Below are 20,839 nucleotides of genomic sequence, written 5' to 3'. Positions count from 1 at the left end.
TCACGGTGTTGTGTCCTCCCCTACATCACAGTGTTGTGTCCTCCCACTACATCACAGTGTTGTCTCCTCCCACTACATCACGGTGTCCTCCAACTACATCACAGTGGTGTACCCTCCCACTACATCACGGTGTTGTGTCCTCCCTCTACATCACGTTGTCCTCCAACTATATCACGGTGTTGTGTCCTCCCACTACATCATGGTGTCCTCCCACTACATCACGTTAGCCTCCCACTTCATCACAGTGTTGTGTCCTCCCACTACTTCACGGTGTCCTCCCACTACATCACAGTGTTGTGTCCTCCCAATACATCACAGTGTTGTGTCCTCCCAATACATCACAGTGTTGTGTCTTCCCACTACATCACAGTGTTGTGTCCTCCTACTACATCACGGTGTCCTCCCACTACATCACAGTGTTGTGTCCTCCCACTACATCACAGTATTGTGTCCTCCTACTACATCACGGTGTCCTCCCACTACATCACGGTGTTGTGTCCTCCCACTACATCACGGTGTCCTCCCACTACATCACAGTGGTGTGTCCTCCCACTACATCACGGTGTCCTCCCACTACATCACGGTGTTGTGTCCTCCCACTACATCACAGTGTTGTGTCCTCCCACTACATCACGGTGTCCCCTCACTACATCACGGTGTTGTGTCCTCCCACTACATCACGGTGTTGTTTGTGCGCGTGTTTCCTCCCATAACATGATGACACATTAGTACATCATGCTGGGTTAAAAACATGCCCATTTGGGTAAATATTGGACAGGACACAGGTTGGGTTAGTTCTGACCCAGCCAGTTGGGTAAATTAGTTGGGTTATTCAGTTATTGATGCAGGGTTATTGAACTATGACCCAACACGCCAGATCAGAAGACTGGAGGCGTGGCTCAATAGGGGCATGGCTTTGTTTTTGTCAATCTGTGAGAGTACATATCATTCCGGTTCAACTCTGTTGTATTGTCATCACATGTTAAGGTTGAGCAGTGATACGTAGCTTTAATGAGGCTTACATTAGTGTCACAACTTCTGCCGAAGTCGGTCCCTCTCCTTGTTCGGGTGGTGTTCGGCGGTCGTCGTCACCGACCTTCTAGCAATCACTGATCCATTTTTTATTTTCCATTGGTTTTGTCTTGTCTTCCTTCACATCTGATTCCAATCCCATTCATTACATGTTATGTATTTAACCCTCTGTTCCCCCTCATGTCCTTGTCGGAGATTGTTTTATTTTATGTGTTCGTGTGCGACGGGTTTTGTACCCACTTTGTCATTTTTATATATTTAGTTTTTTTGGAGTTTGGTCAGCACTTATTAAACAACTCCGTTTTACACCAAGTTCGTTCTCCTGCGCCTGACTTCCACCAATCAGAGTATGATTTCCTCAAGTGCCTATGCTACATCACGGTGTTGTGTCCTCCCACTGTAGGGAGAGTTAACACTTTGTTGGAATATGTAAATAATAATGTTATTAATTGTATATAAAATATTTGGAATTCTGAAAAGTAGCCACCCTTTGCCTTGATGACAGCTTTGCACACTCTTGGCATTTTCTCAACCAGCTTTATTAGATTGCATTTCACCTGGATTGCATTTCAATGAACTTCTCTGGGATATTCGGGATGGTAGCGTCCTCAATAATCCTCAAGCATACAAGTGTTTTACACCATTTTAAAGATACAATTCTCGTTAATCCAGCCACAGTGTCTGATTTCAAAAAGGCTTTACAGCAAAAGCACCACAAACTATTATGTTAGGTCACCACCAAGTCACAGAAAAACACAGCCATTTTTCCAGTCAAAGAGAGGAGTCACAAAACGTACAAATAGAGACAAAATTAATCACTAACCTTTGATGATCTTCATCAGATGACACTCATAGGACTTCATGTTACACAATTCATGTATGTTTTGTTCGATAAAGTGCATATTTATATCCCAAAATCTCATTTTACATTGGCGTGTTATGTTCAGTATTTCCAAAACATGCAGTGATTTTGCAGAGAGCCACAACAATTTACAGAAATACTCAATCTAAATGTTGATGAAAATAAAAGTGTTATGAATGGAACTTTAGATACACTTCTCCTTAATGCAACCGTTGTGTCAGATTTCAAAAAAGCTTTACGGAAAAAGTATAACATGCAATAATCTGAGCTCAGAGACCAAAACAGCCAAAAAGATATTGTGTAGTCAACATTAGTCAGAAATAGCATAATAAATATTAATTTACCTTTGATGATCTTCATCAGTGTGCACTCCCAGGAATCCCAGTTCCATAATAAATGTTTGATTTGTTCGATAAAGTTTATCATTTATGTCCAAATACCTCCTTTTGTTAGTGTTGAGGTGTTCAGGTCCAGCCGAACGTCGGACGAAATGTCCAAAAAGTTATATTACAGGTCGTAGAAACATGTCAAACTAAGTATAGACTTAATCTTTAGGATGTTTTTATCATAAATCTTCAATAATATTCCAACTGGAGAATTCCTTTGTCTGTAGAAAAGCAATGGAATGAGAGCTAACTTTCACATGACCGCGCATCATGAGCTCGTGGTAATCTGCGACACCTGGTTAAATCCCCTCTCATTCAGTCGCCCTCACAGTAGAAGCATCAAACAAGGTTCTAAAGACTGTTGACATCTAGTGGAAGGCTTAGGAAGTGCAACAATGACCAATATCCCACTGTAACTTCGATAGGCTATGAGTTGAAAACCGACAAACGTCAGATTTCACACTTTCTGGTTGGATTTTTCTCAAGTTTTCGCCTGCCATATGAGTTCTGTTATAGTCACAGACAGAAACTTCAGAGTGTTTTATATCCAGATATAGTAATTATATGCATATTCTATATTTTATGGCTGAGTAGCAGGCAGTTCACTCTGGGAACCTTATTCATCCAAGCTACTCAATACTACCCCCAGTCACCAAGAAGTTAATTAATAGGTGTGCCTTGTTAAAAGCTAATTTGTGGAATTTATTTCCTTCTTAATGCGTTTGAGCCAATCAGTTGTGTTGTGACAAGGTAGGGGTGGTATACAGAAGATAGCCCTATTTGGTAAAAGACCAAGTCCATGTTAAGGCAAGAACAGTTCAAAAAATCAAAGAGAAATGACAGGCCTTTAAAGACATGAAGGTCAGTCAATCAGGAACATTTCAAGAACTTTGCAAGTGCAGTTGCAAAAACCATCAAGCGCTACGATGAACACACAGACACACACACCATACTATGTAGTATGGTAACTATAGCAGTCCTGAAGCAACTGTTGAAATGTTCATATAGGTTAACGCAGTTTGATTTCAAACCTATTCCAATTCACTTCTTTCACGAGTTGGAGAGGGAACAGGGCCCAGCCAAACACATTGTGTCTCCTTCCCACCTCCTATCTCCACACAGGCAGGCTTTCTCTCTCCTCTGCTCAAAGCCCTGATTTGTCTCGCTGACATGGGACGTGCTGAGACACACAAACACAGACACAGACACAGACACAGACACACACACACACACACACACACACACACACACACACACACACACACACACATAAACAGTGAGAGGAATCCTTAATACATGCAGTGTAGTCAACCCAGACCTTCTGGTTAGTATCTGGTAGACACAGTGTAGTCAGACCAGGTTTATATTTGGGAGGCACAGTGTAGTCAGACCAGGTTAGTATCTCGTAGACACAGTGTAGTCAGACCAGGTTTATATCTGGAAGACACAGTGTAGTCAGACCTGGTTTATATCCAGTAGACACAGTGTAGACAGACCTGGTTAATATCTGGTAGACACAGTGTAGTCAGACCTCCATGTAGTCAGACCTGGTTTATATCTGGTAGACACGGTATAGTCAGACCTGGTTTATATCTGGTAGACACAGTGTAGTCAGACCAGGTTTATATCTGGTAGACACAGTGTAGTCAGACCTGGTTTATATCTGGTAGACACAGTGTAGACAGACCTGGTTAATATCTGGTAGACACAGTGTAGTCAGACCTGGTTTATATCTGGTAGACACAGTGTAGTCAGACCTCCATGTAGTCAGACCTGGTTTATATCTGGTAGACACAGTGTAGTCAGACCTGGTTTATATCTGGTAGGCACAGTGTAGTCAGACCTGGTTTATATCTGGTAGACACAGTGTAGTCAGACCTCCATGTAGTCAGACCTGGTTTATATCTGGTAGACACAGTGTAGTCAGACCTGGTTTATATCTGGTAGACACAGTGTAGACAGAGCTGGTTAATATCTGGTAGACACAGTGTAGTCAGACCTGGTTTATATCTGGTAGACACAGTGTAGTCAGACCTCCATGTAGTCAGACCTGGTTTATATCTGGTAGACACAGTGTAGTCAGACCTGGTTTATATCTGGTAGACACAGTGTAGTCAGACACGGTTTATATCTGGTAGACACAGTGTAGTCAGACCTGGTTTATATCTGGTAGACACAGTGTAGACAGACCTGGTTAATATCTGGTAGACACAGTGTAGTCAGACCTGGTTTATATCTGGTAGACACAGTGTAGTCAGACCTCCATGTAGTCAGACCTGGTTTATGTCTGGTAGACACAGTGTAGTCAGACCTGGTTTATATCTGGTAGACACAGTGTAGTCAGACCTGGTTTATATCTGGTAGACACAGTGTAGTCAGACCAGGTTTATATCTGGTAGACACAGTGTAGTCAGACGTGGTTTATATCTGGTAGACACAGTGTAGACAGACCTGGTTAATATCTGGTAGACACAGTGTAGTCAGACCTCCATGTAGTCAGACCTGGTTTATATCTGGTAGACACAGTGTAGTCAGACCTGGTTTATATCTGGTAGACACAGTGTAGTCAGACCTGGTTAATATCTGGTAGACACAGTGTAGTCAGACCTGGTTTATATCTGGTAGACACAGTGTAGTCAGACCTCCATGTAGTCAGACCTGGTTTATATCTGGTAGACACAGTGTAGTCAGACCTGGTTTATATCTGGTAGACACAGTGTAGTCAGACCTGGTTTATATCTGGTATACACAGTGTAGTCAGACAGGGTTTATATCTGGTAGACACAGTGTAGTCAGACCTGGTTTATATCTGGTAGACAGAGTGTAGACAGACCTGGTTAATATCTGGTAGACACAGTGTAGTCAGACCTGGTTTATATCTGGTAGACACAGTGTAGTCAGACCGCCATGTAGTCAGACCTGGTTTATATCTGGTAGACACAGTGTAGTCAGACCTGGTTTATATCTGGTAGACACAGTGTAGACAGACCTGGTTAATATCTGCTAGACACAGTGTAGTCAGACCTGGTTTATATCTGGTAGACACAGTGTAGTCAGACCTCCATGTAGTCAGACCTGGTTTATATCTGGTAGACACAGTGTAGTCAGACCTGGTTTATATCTGGTAGACACAGTGTAGTCAGACCAGGTTTATATCTGGTAGACACAGTGTAGTCAGACCTGGTTTATATCTGGTAGACACAGTGTAGACAGACCTGGTTAATATCTGGTAGACACAGTGTAGTCAGACCTGGTTTATATCTGGTAGACACAGTGTAGTCAGACCTCCATGTAGTCAGACCTGGTCTATGTCTGGTAGACACAGTGTAGTCAGACCAGGTTTATATCTGGTAGACACAGTGTAGTCAGACATGGTTTATATCTGGTAGACACAGTGTAGACAGACCTGGTTAATATCTGGTAGACACAGTGTAGTCAGACCTGGTTTATATCTGGTAGACACAGTGTAGTCAGACCTCCATGTAGTCAGACCTGGTTTATATATGGTAGACACAGTGTAGTCAGACCTGGTTTATATCTGGTAGACACAGTGTAGTCAGACCTGGTTTATATCTGGAAGACACAGTGTAGTCAGACCTCCATGTAGTCAGACCTGGTTTATATCTGGTAGACACAGTGTAGTCAGACCTGGTTTATATCTGGTAGACACAGTGTAGACAGACCTGGTTAATATCTGGTAGACACAGTGTAGTCAGACCTGGTTTATATCTGGTAGACACAGTGTAGTCAGACCTCCATGTAGTCAGACCTGGTTTATATCTGGTAGACACAGTGTAGTCAGACCTGGTTTATATCTGGTAGACACAGTGTAGTCAGACACGGTTTATATCTGGTAGACACAGTGTAGTCAGACCTGGTTTATATCTGGTAGACACAGTGTAGTCAGACCTCCATGTAGTCAGACCTGGTTAATATCTGGTAGACACAGTGTAGTCAGACCTGGTTTATATCTGGTAGACACAGTGTAGTCAGACCTCCATGTAGTCAGACCTGGTTTATGTCTGGTAGACACAGTGTAGTCAGACCAGGTTTATATCTGGTAGACACAGTGTAGTCAGACGTGGTTTATATCTGGTAGACACAGTGTAGACAGACCTGGTTAATATCTGGTAGACACAGTGTAGTCAGACCTGGTTTATATCTGGTAGACACAGTGTAGTCAGACCTCCATGTAGTCAGACCTGGTTTATATCTGATAGACACAGTGTAGTCAGACCTGGTTTATATCTGGTAGACACAGTGTAGTCAGACCTGGTTTATATGTGGTAGACACAGTGTAGTCAGACCAGGTTTATATCTGGTAGACACAGTGTAGTCAGACCTGGTTTATATCTGGTAGACACAGTGTAGACAGACCTGGTTAATATCTGGTAGACACAGTGTAGTCAGACCTCCATGTAGTCAGACCTGGTTTATATCTGGTAGACACAGTGTAGTCAGACCTGGTTTATATCTGGTAGACACAGTGTAGTCAGACCTGGTTAATATCTGGTAGACACAGTGTAGTCAGACCTGGTTTATATCTGGTAGACACAGTGTAGTCAGACCTGGTTTATATCTGGTAGACACAGTGTAGTCAGACCTCCATGTAGTCAGACCTGGTTTATATCTGGTAGACACAGTGTAGTCAGACCTGGTTTATATCTGGTAGACACAGTGTAGACAGACCTGGTTAATATCTGGTAGACACAGTGTAGTCAGACCTGGTTTATATCTGGTAGACACAGTGTAGTCAGACCTCCATGTAGTCAGACCTGGTTTATATCTGGTAGACACAGTGTAGTCAGACCTGGTTTATATCTGGTAGACACAGTGTAGTCAGAAACGGTTTATATCTGGTAGACACAGTGTAGTCAGACCTGGTTTATATCTGGTAGACACAGTGTAGACAGACCTGGTTAATATCTGGTAGACACAGTGTAGTCAGACCTGGTTTATATCTGGTAGACACAGTGTAGTCAGACCTCCATGTAGTCAGACCTGGTTTATGTCTGGTAGACACAGTGTAGTCAGACCTGAATTATATCTGGTAGACACAGTGTAGTCAGACCTGGTTTATATCTGGTAGACACAGTGTAGTCAGACCAGGTTTATATCTGGTAGACACAGTGTAGTCAGACGTGGTTTATATCTGGTAGACACAGTGTAGACAGACCTGGTTAATATCTGGTAGACACAGTGTAGTCAGACCTCCATGTAGTCAGACCTGGTTTATATCTGGTAGACACAGTGTAGTCAGACCTGGTTTATATCTGGTAGACACAGTGTAGTCAGACCTGGTTAATATCTGGTAGACACAGTGTAGTCAGACCTGGTTTATATCTGGTAGACACAGTGTAGTCAGACCTCCATGTAGTCAGACCTGGTTTATATCTGGTAGACACAGTGTAGTCAGACCTGGTTTATATCTGGTAGACACAGTGTAGTCAGACCTGGTTTATATCTGGTATACACAGTGTAGTCAGACAGGGTTTATATCTGGTAGACACAGTGTAGTCAGACCTGGTTTATATCTGGTAGACAGAGTGTAGACAGACCTGGTTAATATCTGGTAGACACAGTGTAGTCAGACCTGGTTTATATCTGGTAGACACAGTGTAGTCAGACCGCCATGTAGTCAGACCTGGTTTATATCTGGTAGACACAGTGTAGTCAGACCTGGTTTATATCTGGTAGACACAGTGTAGACAGACCTGGTTAATATCTGCTAGACACAGTGTAGTCAGACCTGGTTTATATCTGGTAGACACAGTGTAGTCAGACCTGGTTTATATCTGGTAGACACAGTGTAGTCAGACCAGGTTTATATCTGGTAGACACAGTGTAGTCAGACCTGGTTTATATCTGGTAGACACAGTGTAGACAGACCTGGTTAATATCTGGTAGACACAGTGTAGTCAGACCTGGTTTATATCTGGTAGACACAGTGTAGTCAGACCTCCATGTAGTCAGACCTGGTTTATGTCTGGTAGACACAGTGTAGTCAGACCAGGTTTATATCTGGTAGACACAGTGTAGTCAGACATGGTTTATATCTGGTAGACACAGTGTAGACAGACCTGGTTAATATCTGGTAGACACAGTGTAGTCAGACCTGGTTTATATCTGGTAGACACAGTGTAGTCAGACCTCCATATAGTCAGACCTGGTTTATATCTGGTAGACACAGTGTAGTCAGACCTGGTTTATATCTGGTAGACACAGTGTAGTCAGACCTCCATGTAGTCAGACCTGGTTTATATCTGGTAGACACAGTGTAGTCAGACCTGGTTTATATCTGGTAGACACAGTGTAGTCAGACCTGGTTTATATCTGGTAGACACAGTGTAGTCAGACCTCCATGTAGTCAGACCTGGTTAATATCTGGTAGACACAGTGTAGTCAGACCTGGTTTATATCTGGTAGACACAGTGTAGACAGACCTGGTTAATATCTGGTAGACACAGTGTAGTCAGACCTGGTTTATATCTGGTAGACACAGTGTAGTCAGACCTCCATGTAGTCAGACCTGGTTTATATCTGGTAGACACAGTGTAGTCAGACCTGGTTTATATCTGGTAGACACAGTGTAGTCAGACACGGTTTATATCTGGTAGACACAGTGTAGTCAGACCTGGTTTATATCTGGTAGACACAGTGTAGTCAGACCTCCATGTAGTCAGACCTGGTTAATATCTGGTAGACACAGTGTAGTCAGACCTGGTTTATATCTGGTAGACACAGTGTAGTCAGACCTCCATGTAGTCAGACCTGGTTTATGTCTGGTAGACACAGTGTAGTCAGACCAGGTTTATATCTGGTAGACACAGTGTAGTCAGACGTGGTTTATATCTGGTAGACACAGTGTAGACAGACCTGGTTAATATCTGGTAGACACAGTGTAGTCAGACCTGGTTTATATCTGGTAGACACAGTGTAGTCAGACCTGGTTAATATCTGGTAGACACAGTGTAGTCAGACCTGGTTTATATCTGGTAGACACAGTGTAGTCAGACCTCCATGTAGTCAGACCTGGTTTATATCTGGTAGACACAGTGTAGTCAGACCTGGTTTATATCTGGTAGACATAGTGTAGTCAGACCTGGTTTATATCTGGTATACACAGTGTAGTCAGACAGGGTTTATATCTGGTAGACACAGTGTAGTCAGACCTGGTTTATATCTGGTAGACAGAGTGTAGACAGACCTGGTTAATATCTGGTAGACACAGTGTAGTCAGACCTGGTTTATATCTGGTAGACACAGTGTAGTCAGACCGCCATGTAGTCAGACCTGGTTTATATCTGGTAGACACAGTGTAGTCAGACCTGGTTTATATCTGGTAGACACAGTGTAGACAGACCTGGTTAATATCTGCTAGACACAGTGTAGTCAGACCTGGTTTATATCTGGTAGACACAGTGTAGTCAGACCTCCATGTAGTCAGACCTGGTTTATATCTGGTAGACACAGTGTAGTCAGACCTGGTTTATATCTGGTAGACACAGTGTAGTCAGACCAGGTTTATATCTGGTAGACACAGTGTAGTCAGACCTGGTTTATATCTGGTAGACACAGTGTAGACAGACCTGGTTAATATCTGGTAGACACAGTGTAGTCAGACCTGGTTTATATCTGGTAGACACAGTGTAGTCAGACCTCCATGTAGTCAGACCTGGTCTATGTCTGGTAGACACAGTGTAGTCAGACCAGGTTTATATCTGGTAGACACAGTGTAGTCAGACATGGTTTATATCTGGTAGACACAGTGTAGACAGACCTGGTTAATATCTGGTAGACACAGTGTAGTCAGACCTGGTTTATATCTGGTAGACACAGTGTAGTCAGACCTCCATGTAGTCAGACCTGGTTTATATCTGGTAGACACAGTGTAGTCAGACCTGGTTTATATCTGGTAGACACAGTGTAGTCAGACCTGGTTTATATCTGGAAGACACAGTGTAGTCAGACCTCCATGTAGTCAGACCTGGTTTATATCTGGTAGACACAGTGTAGTCAGACCTGGTTTATATCTGGTAGACACAGTGTAGACAGACCTGGTTAATATCTGGTAGACACAGTGTAGTCAGACCTGGTTTATATCTGGTAGACACAGTGTAGTCAGACCTCCATGTAGTCAGACCTGGTTTATATCTGGTAGACACAGTGTAGTCAGACCTGGTTTATATCTGGTAGACACAGTGTAGTCAGACACGGTTTATATCTGGTAGACACAGTGTAGTCAGACCTGGTTTATATCTGGTAGACACAGTGTAGTCAGACCTCCATGTAGTCAGACCTGGTTAATATCTGGTAGACACAGTGTAGTCAGACCTGGTTTATATCTGGTAGACACAGTGTAGTCAGACCTCCATGTAGTCAGACCTGGTTTATGTCTGGTAGACACAGTGTAGTCAGACCAGGTTTATATCTGGTAGACACAGTGTAGTCAGACGTGGTTTATATCTGGTAGACACAGTGTAGACAGACCTGGTTAATATCTGGTAGACACAGTGTAGTCAGACCTGGTTTATATCTGGTAGACACAGTGTAGTCAGACCTCCATGTAGTCAGACCTGGTTTATATCTGATAGACACAGTGTAGTCAGACCTGGTTTATATCTGGTAGACACAGTGTAGTCAGACCTGGTTTATATGTGGTAGACACAGTGTAGTCAGACCAGGTTTATATCTGGTAGACACAGTGTAGTCAGACCTGGTTTATATCTGGTAGACACAGTGTAGACAGACCTGGTTAATATCTGGTAGACACAGTGTAGTCAGACCTCCATGTAGTCAGACCTGGTTTATATCTGGTAGACACAGTGTAGTCAGACCTGGTTTATATCTGGTAGACACAGTGTAGTCAGACCTGGTTAATATCTGGTAGACACAGTGTAGTCAGACCTGGTTTATATCTGGTAGACACAGTGTAGTCAGACCTGGTTTATATCTGGTAGACACAGTGTAGTCAGACCTCCATGTAGTCAGACCTGGTTTATATCTGGTAGACACAGTGTAGTCAGACCTGGTTTATATCTGGTAGACACAGTGTAGACAGACCTGGTTAATATCTGGTAGACACAGTGTAGTCAGACCTGGTTTATATCTGGTAGACACAGTGTAGTCAGACCTCCATGTAGTCAGACCTGGTTTATATCTGGTAGACACAGTGTAGTCAGACCTGGTTTATATCTGGTAGACACAGTGTAGTCAGAAACGGTTTATATCTGGTAGACACAGTGTAGTCAGACCTGGTTTATATCTGGTAGACACAGTGTAGACAGACCTGGTTAATATCTGGTAGACACAGTGTAGTCAGACCTGGTTTATATCTGGTAGACACAGTGTAGTCAGACCTCCATGTAGTCAGACCTGGTTTATGTCTGGTAGACACAGTGTAGTCAGACCTGGTTTATATCTGGTAGACACAGTGTAGTCAGACCTGGTTTATATCTGGTAGACACAGTGTAGTCAGACCAGGTTTATATCTGGTAGACACAGTGTAGTCAGACGTGGTTTATATCTGGTAGACACAGTGTAGACAGACCTGGTTAATATCTGGTAGACACAGTGTAGTCAGACCTCCATGTAGTCAGACCTGGTTTATATCTGGTAGACACAGTGTAGTCAGACCTGGTTTATATCTGGTAGACACAGTGTAGTCAGACCTGGTTAATATCTGGTAGACACAGTGTAGTCAGACCTGGTTTATATCTGGTAGACACAGTGTAGTCAGACCTCCATGTAGTCAGACCTGGTTTATATCTGGTAGACACAGTGTAGTCAGACCTGGTTTATATCTGGTAGACACAGTGTAGTCAGACCTGGTTTATATCTGGTATACACAGTGTAGTCAGACAGGGTTTATATCTGGTAGACACAGTGTAGTCAGACCTGGTTTATATCTGGTAGACAGAGTGTAGACAGACCTGGTTAATATCTGGTAGACACAGTGTAGTCAGACCTGGTTTATATCTGGTAGACACAGTGTAGTCAGACCGCCATGTAGTCAGACCTGGTTTATATCTGGTAGACACAGTGTAGTCAGACCTGGTTTATATCTGGTAGACACAGTGTAGACAGACCTGGTTAATATCTGCTAGACACAGTGTAGTCAGACCTGGTTTATATCTGGTAGACACAGTGTAGTCAGACCTCCATGTAGTCAGACCTGGTTTATATCTGGTAGACACAGTGTAGTCAGACCTGGTTTATATCTGGTAGACACAGTGTAGTCAGACCAGGTTTATATCTGGTAGACACAGTGTAGTCAGACCTGGTTTATATCTGGTAGACACAGTGTAGACAGACCTGGTTAATATCTGGTAGACACAGTGTAGTCAGACCTGGTTTATATCTGGTAGACACAGTGTAGTCAGACCTCCATGTAGTCAGACCTGGTTTATGTCTGGTAGACACAGTGTAGTCAGACCAGGTTTATATCTGGTAGACACAGTGTAGTCAGACATGGTTTATATCTGGAAGACACAGTGTAGACAGACCTGGTTAATATCTGGTAGACACAGTGTAGTCAGACCTGGTTTATATCTGGTAGACACAGTGTAGTCAGACCTCCATGTAGTCAGACCTGGTTTATATCTGGTAGACACAGTGTAGTCAGACCTGGTTTATATCTGGTAGACACAGTGTAGTCAGACCTCCATGTAGTCAGACCTGGTTTATATCTGGTAGACACAGTGTAGTCAGACCTGGTTTATATCTGGTAGACACAGTGTAGTCAGACCTGGTTTATATCTGGTAGACACAGTGTAGTCAGACCTCCATGTAGTCAGACCTGGTTAATATCTGGTAGACACAGTGTAGTCAGACCTGGTTTATATCTGGTAGACACAGTGTAGTCAGACCTCCATGTAGTCAGACCTGGTTTATGTCTGGTAGACACAGTGTAGTCAGACCAGGTTTATATCTGGTAGACACAGTGTAGTCAGACGTGGTTTATATCTGGTAGACACAGTGTAGACAGACCTGGTTAATATCTGGTAGACACAGTGTAGTCAGACCTGGTTTATATCTGGTAGACACAGTGTAGTCAGACCTCCATGTAGTCAGACCTGGTTTATATCTGATAGACACAGTGTAGTCAGACCTGGTTTATATCTGGTAGACACAGTGTAGTCAGACCTGGTTTATATGTGGTAGACACAGTGTAGTCAGACCAGGTTTATATCTGGTAGACATAGTGTAGTCAGACCTGGTTTATATCTGGTAGACACAGTGTAGACAGACCTGGTTAATATCTGGTAGACACAGTGTAGTCAGACCTCCATGTAGTCAGACCTGGTTTATATCTGGTAGACACAGTGTAGTCAGACCTGGTTTATATCTGGTAGACACAGTGTAGTCAGACCTCCATGTAGTCAGACCTGGTTTATGTCTGGTAGACACAGTGTAGTCAGACCAGGTTTATATCTGGTAGACACAGTGTAGTCAGACGTGGTTTATATCTGGTAGACACAGTGTAGACAGACCTGGTTAATATCTGGTAGACACAGTGTAGTCAGACCTGGTTTATATCTGGTAGACACAGTGTAGTCAGACCTCCATGTAGTCAGACCTGGTTTATATCTGATAGACACAGTGTAGTCATACCTGGTTTATATCTGGTAGACACAGTGTAGTCAGACCTGGTTTATATGTGGTAGACACAGTGTAGTCAGACCAGGTTTATATCTGGTAGACACAGTGTAGTCAGACCTGGTTTATATCTGGTAGACACAGTGTAGACAGACCTGGTTAATATCTGGTAGACACAGTGTAGTCAGACCTCCATGTAGTCAGACCTGGTTTATATCTGGTAGACACAGTGTAGTCAGACCTGGTTTATATCTGGTAGACACAGTGTAGTCAGACCTGGTTAATATCTGGTAGACACAGTGTAGTCAGACCTGGTTTATATCTGGTAGACACAGTGTAGTCAGACCTCCATGTAGTCAGACCTGGTTTATATCTGGTAGACACAGTGTAGTCAGACCAGGTTTATATCTGGTAGACACAGTGTAGTCAGACCTGGTTTAAATCTGGTAGACACAGTGTAGACAGACCTGGTTAATATCTGGTAGACACAGTGTAGTCAGACCTGGTTTATATATGGTAGACACAGTGTAGTCAGACCTCCATGTAGTCAGACCTGGTTTATGTCTGGTAGACACAGTGTAGTCAGACCAGGTTTATATCTGGTAGACACAGTGTAGTCAGACCTGGTTTATATCTGGTAGACACAGTGTAGACAGACCTGGTTAATATCTGGTAGACACAGTGTAGTCAGACCTGGTTTATATCTGGTAGACACAGTGTAGTCAGACCTGGTTTATATCTGGTAGACACAGTGTAGTCAGACCTGGTTTATATCTGGTAGACACAGTGTAGTCAGAACTGGTTTATATCTGGTAGACACAGTGTAGTCAGACCAGGTTTATATCTGGTAGACAAAGTGTAGTCAGACCTTCGTGTAGTCAAACCAGGTTTATATCTGGTAGACACAGTGTAGTCAGACCTCCATGTAGTCAGACCTGGTTTATATCTGGTAGACACAGTGTAGTCAGTCCAGGTTTATATCTGGTAGACACAGTGTAGTCAGACCTCCGTGTAGTCAGACCAGGTTTATATCTGGTAGACACAGTGTAGTCAGACCTCCGTGTAGTCAGACCAGGTTTATATCTGGTAGACACAGTGTAGTCAGACCTCCGTGTAGTCAGACCAGGTTTATATCTGGTAGACACAGTGTAGTCAACCCAGACCTTCTGGTTTAGTGCGAAGCAACAAAACGGAAGGTGTTTTCTTAAATGTATGGGATTCTTTCCTCAAGGGCTGAGAGAGGTGGAAACAAAACAAGGAGAGGAAGGAGGGAGGGAGAGAGGAGAGAGATCTCATACTCTCTGGTGTATCTGTGTGGTCAGACAGGGAAAAAACGTCCTTTAGGAAGAGAGGTGGGAGGTAAAGGAGGTGATTGAAGGAAGGCAGGGGATGAGAGGTGGAAAGAGGAGGTTGGCAAACGAGAGGAAGTGGAAGGTAAAGCTGGAAGAAGGAGGGAGGAGAAGAGGGAGGGAGAGAGAATTGAGGGAGTGAGTAGAAGAGGGAGGGAGGAGACGAAGGGGAGGGAGGAGACGAAGGGGAGGGAGGAGACGAACGGAGGGAGAGGGGATTGAGGGAGGGAGAAGAGAAAGGACGGGAGAGGGGGATTGTGGGAGGGAGGGAGGATTGAGTAAGGGAGGGATGGAGGGAGGAGAAGAGGGAGAGGGGATTGAGGGAGCACTCTACAATAACAGCGACAGGTTGACATTTTAGCTGTGTGGTTTTGTGGCAGATTAAGTGTGTGTGCTGAATAGTGGGATCATTCGCCCCCAGCACAGTCTCCATATTTCAGGATTACTGCCTTACAGACACACAAACACACAAACACAGAAATACGCACAAGCAGAAACACACACAAACACAGTGATACTAGAAACTTACTGGCAGATACACGTTATCATTGTTTGAATTGATATGTCGATCTCCTACAACGCTACTGCAACCTAACCACAAAGCTACTGCAACCTAACCACAACGCTACCCCAACCTAACCCACCGCTACTCCAACCTAACCCACCGCTACCCCAACCTAACCACAACGCTACCCCAACCTAACCACAACGCTACTGCAACCTAACCACAACGCTACCCCAGCCTAACCACAACGCTACTGCAACCTAACCACAACGCTACCCCAGCCTAACCACAACGCTACTGCAACCTAACCACAACGCTACCCCAACCTAACCACAACGCTACTGCAACCTAACCACAACGCTACCCCAGCCTAACCCACCGCTACTCCAACCTAACCCACCGCTACCCCAACCTAACCACAACGCTACTGCAACCTATCCATAACGTTACTGCAACCTAACCACAACGTTACTGCAACCTAACCACAACGTTACTGCAACCTAACCATAACGCTACTGCAACCTAACCATAACGTTACTGCAACCTAACCACAACGCTACTGCAACCTAACCACAACGCTACCCCAACCTAACCCAACGCTACCCCAACCTAACCACAACGCTACTGCAACCTAACCACAACGCTACCCCAACCTAACCATAACGTTACTGCAACCTAACCACAACGCTACTGCAACCTAACCACAATGCTACCCCAACCTAACCCACCGCTACCCCAGCCTAACAACAACGCTACTGCAACCTAACCAGAACGTTAGTCTCACAGGTTTCCTGCACTGTAAAATCCAAGGCATTTCTTAACTCAAATATTTCTAGTAAGTTGTACTGAAAGTCAATGAAAAGTCCTTATTACTTCAAAATATTTATGTGGTACTAACTCAAAACTAAATGAGATGTCACACCAACTTTACTTTTGTAGGTTATAATAAAAAATGCACTTTTTTTCCCAGCATGCTCTACTGCAGGTTGATTTTGGGGTATTGTTTTTAATATGTGTGTTTTCGCATATACATGCTACACAAAGATAAATAACATACATTATCTAAACTAATCCAATCATTTAGTTAGATGTTTTGCACCCGAACTGAAATGGTTGTTCCAGTTTAAATGGCTTGGCTCCCGGAAGACCTGAACCCTAGGACCTCAGAACTACCTGGCCTGATGACTCCTTGCTGTCCCCAGTCCACCTGCTGTCCCCAGTCCACCTGCTGTCCCCAGTCCACCTGCTGTCCCCAGTCCACCTGCTGTCCCCAGTCCACCTGGCCCTGCTGCTGCTCCATTTTCAACTGTTCTGCCTGCGGCTATGGAACCCTGACCTGTTCACCGGACTTGCTACCTGTCCCGGACCTGCTGTTTTCGACTCTCTCTCTGCCTCACCTGCTGTCTCTAATTCTGAATGATCGGCTATGAAAAGCCAACTGACATTTACTCCTGAGGTGCTGACTTGTTGCATCCTCTACAACCACTGTGATTATTATTCTTGGACCATGCTGGTCATTTATGAACATTTTCTGTTATAATCTCCACCCGGCACAACCAGAAGAGGACTGGCCACCCCACATAGCCTGGTTCCTCTCTAGGTTTCTTCCCAGGTTCCTGCCTTTCTAGGGAGTTTTTCCTAGCCACCGTACTTCTACACCTGCATTGCTTGCTGTTTGGGGTTTAAGGCTGGGTTTCTGTACAGCACTTTGAGACATCAGCTGATGTAAAAAGGGCTTTATAAATACATTTGATTGATTGATCAGATTCAAACTTTGAAGACCGAGATCGAGTCATTGAAGGCAGACCAGCAGAAATATAAATATTATCTGAGGGCAGAGATACGGGTGACAGCTGATTGGTCCAGAGTCACTCGTCATTGGCCGGAGAGTCAGGTGGAGAACGGCGCGTTGAAGAGGGCGAGGAACGAGATGGAGTCACAATCCACGCCAGGCACACCTGTGAGCTCTGGAACTCCACCTCTGACAGACAGAGTCAACATACCTGGTGGGTTCATCAGGTCGTCGGTTCACCCTGACATTTCCATTCCTCTTCTGACAGCAGAACTTGACCAACGGCTCACCAGGCACAGCAAGGGCCGTCCGGACCGTTATTCTGTCCTGCTATTCCATGGATGTGTAACCGAAGAGAGAGACCACGAGTGGAAACAGAATACCAACTGGGATGGATCCCGAGGCGAATGTGGCTTAGCAGTGAACCTCCGGGTGTTCATCATTAACACCGTGTCTCAGAAGTTTCTGTCCATGACTGATGCAACCCAAAAAATCATTAAAGACAGAGTTAATGAGTACTTGAGGTCAGCAAGAAAGTCTGGACATGGCCTGCTCTCTCTTATGTAAGGAATTAGGAACTTTCCCATGTCTACTACAGTATGTACTGTAGGCTATGTTTACTTGTCAGATTGCACAGTAGCCTAATAAACAAATGCAGCTTATATCTTCAAAATGCTTTAAATGCTTTATTATCCTAATGTAAAAGCATGTACTGTACAGTACTGTATTTTTTCATCAGCATCTTTATGCTTCGTTAATAAAATAATGATAAAAATGCCAATGTTTATTTCTTTATGGATCCATAACAAATTACTATGAGAATAAATATCACTGAATGACAGAAGAATTGGGACAAAGTAGGCTAATGAAGGTAAACAAATTGTTGCTTATGGTCTACACCATAATTTGCATATAACTTCATTAAAAATCCTACAGTGTGATTTTCTGGATTTTTTTTCTCATTTTGTCTGTCATAGTTGAAGTGTACCTAGGATGAAAATTACAGGCCTCTCTCATCTTTTTAAGTGGGAGAACTTGCACAATTGGTGGCTGACTAAATACTTTTTTGCCCCACTGTATACTGTCTATATATTAACCATGTTTACTGTATACTGTCTACATTAACCATGTATACTGTCTATATTAACCATGTATACTGTATACTGTCTATATTAACCATGTATACTGTCTATATTAACCATGTATACTGTATACTGTCTATATTAACCATGTCTACTGTATACTGTCTATATTAACCATGTATACTGTCTATATTAACCATGTATACTGTATACTGTCTATATTAACCATGTATACTGTCTATATTAACCATGTATACTGTATACTGTCTATATTAACCATGTATACTGTCTATATTAACCATGTATACTGTCTATATTAACCATGTATACTGTCTATATTAACCATGTATACTGTCTATATTAACCATCTATACTGTCTATATTAACCATGTATACTGTCTATATTAACCATGTATACTGTCTATATTAACCATGTATACTGTATACTGTCTATATTAACCATGTATACTGTCTATATTAACCATGTATACTGTCTATATTAACCATGTATACTGTCTATGTTAACCATGTATACTGTCTATATTAACCATGTATACTGTCTATATTAACCATGTATACTGTATACTGTCTATATTAACCATGTATACTGTCTATATTAACCATGTATACTGTATACTGTCTATATTAACCATTTATACTGTATACTGTCTATATTAACCATGTATACTGTATATATTAACCATTTATACTGTATACTGTCTATATTAACCATGTATACTGTCTATATTAACCATTTATACTGTATACTGTCTATATTAACCATGTATACTGTCTATATTAACCATTTATACTGTATACTGTCTATATTAACCATGTATAGTGTCTATATTAACCATGTATACTGTCTATGTTAACCATGTATACTGTATACTGTCTATATTAACCATGTATACTGTCTATATTAACCATGTATACTGTATACTGTCTATATTAACCATGTATACTGTCTATATTAACCATTTATACTGTATACTGTCTATATTAACCATGTATACTGTATACTGTCTATATTAACCATGTATAGTGTCTATATTAACCATGTATACTGTATACTGTCTATATTAACCATGTATACTGTCTATATTAACCATGTATACTGTCTATATTAACCATTTATACTGTATACTGTCTATATTAACCATGTATAGTGTCTATATTAACCATGTATACTGTCTATGTTAACCATGTATACTGTATACTGTCTATATTAACCATGTATACTGTCTATATTAACCATGTATACTGTATACTGTCTATATTAACCATGTATACTGTCTATATTAACCATTTATACTGTATACTGTCTATATTAACCATGTATACTGTATACTGTCTATATTAACCATGTATAGTGTCTATATTAACCATGTATACTGTATACTGTCTATATTAACCATGTATACTGTCTATATTAACCATGTATACTGTATACTGTCTATATTAACCATGTATACTGTCTATATTAACCATGTATACTGTCTATATTAACCATGTATACTGTCTATATTAACCATGTATACTGTATACTGTCTATATTAACCATGTATACTGTCTATATTAACCATGTATACTGTATACTGTCTATATTAACCATGTATACTGTCTATATTAACCATGTATACTGTATACTGTCTATATTAACCATGTATACTGTCTATATTAACCATGTATACTGTATACTGTCTATATTAACCATGTATACTGTCTATATTAACCATGTATACTGTATACTGTCTATATTAACCATGTATACTGTATACTGTCTATATTAACCATGTATACTGTCTATATTAACCATGTATACTGTCTATATTAACCATGTATACTGTCTATATTAACCATGTATACTGTCTATATTAACCATGTATACTGTCTATATTAACCATGTATACTGTATACTGTCTATATTAACCATGTATACTGTCTATATTAACCATGTATACTGTCTATATTAACCATGTATACTGTATATATTAACCATGTATACTGTATACTGTCTATATTAACCATGTATACTGTCTATATTAACCATGTATACTGTATACTGTCTATATTAACCATTTATACTGTATACTGTCTATATTAACCATGTATACTGTATACTGTCTATATTAACCATGTATACTGTCTATATTAACCATGTATACTGTATACTGTCTATATTAACCATGTATACTGTATATATTAACCATGTATACTGTATATATTAACC

At 41.9% G+C, this 20,839-nt stretch overlaps 1 protein-coding gene across 1 annotated transcript in view; it reads right to left on the bottom strand.

Annotated features, from left to right (window-relative positions):
- Positions 1-17,952, bottom strand: part of LOC110511297 (cell adhesion molecule 2-like) — a 227,381-nt gene extending 209,429 nt beyond the window's left edge. Inside the window, exon 1 of the mRNA XM_036989434.1 lies at positions 17,736-17,952. Coding sequence (XP_036845329.1) covers positions 17,736-17,748 — 13 coding nt within the window. The 5' untranslated portion in view covers positions 17,749-17,952. The remainder of the gene's footprint in view (positions 1-17,735) is intronic.
- Positions 17,953-20,839: the final 2,887 nt, after the last annotated feature.

The sequence above is a fragment of the Oncorhynchus mykiss genome, chromosome 10, assembly GCF_013265735.2.
Source record: "Oncorhynchus mykiss isolate Arlee chromosome 10, USDA_OmykA_1.1, whole genome shotgun sequence".
Lineage (NCBI taxonomy): Eukaryota > Metazoa > Chordata > Actinopteri > Salmoniformes > Salmonidae > Oncorhynchus > Oncorhynchus mykiss.
Note: the sequence above shows the minus strand (reverse complement) of the source record. Positions and strands in the feature narration are given on the sequence as shown.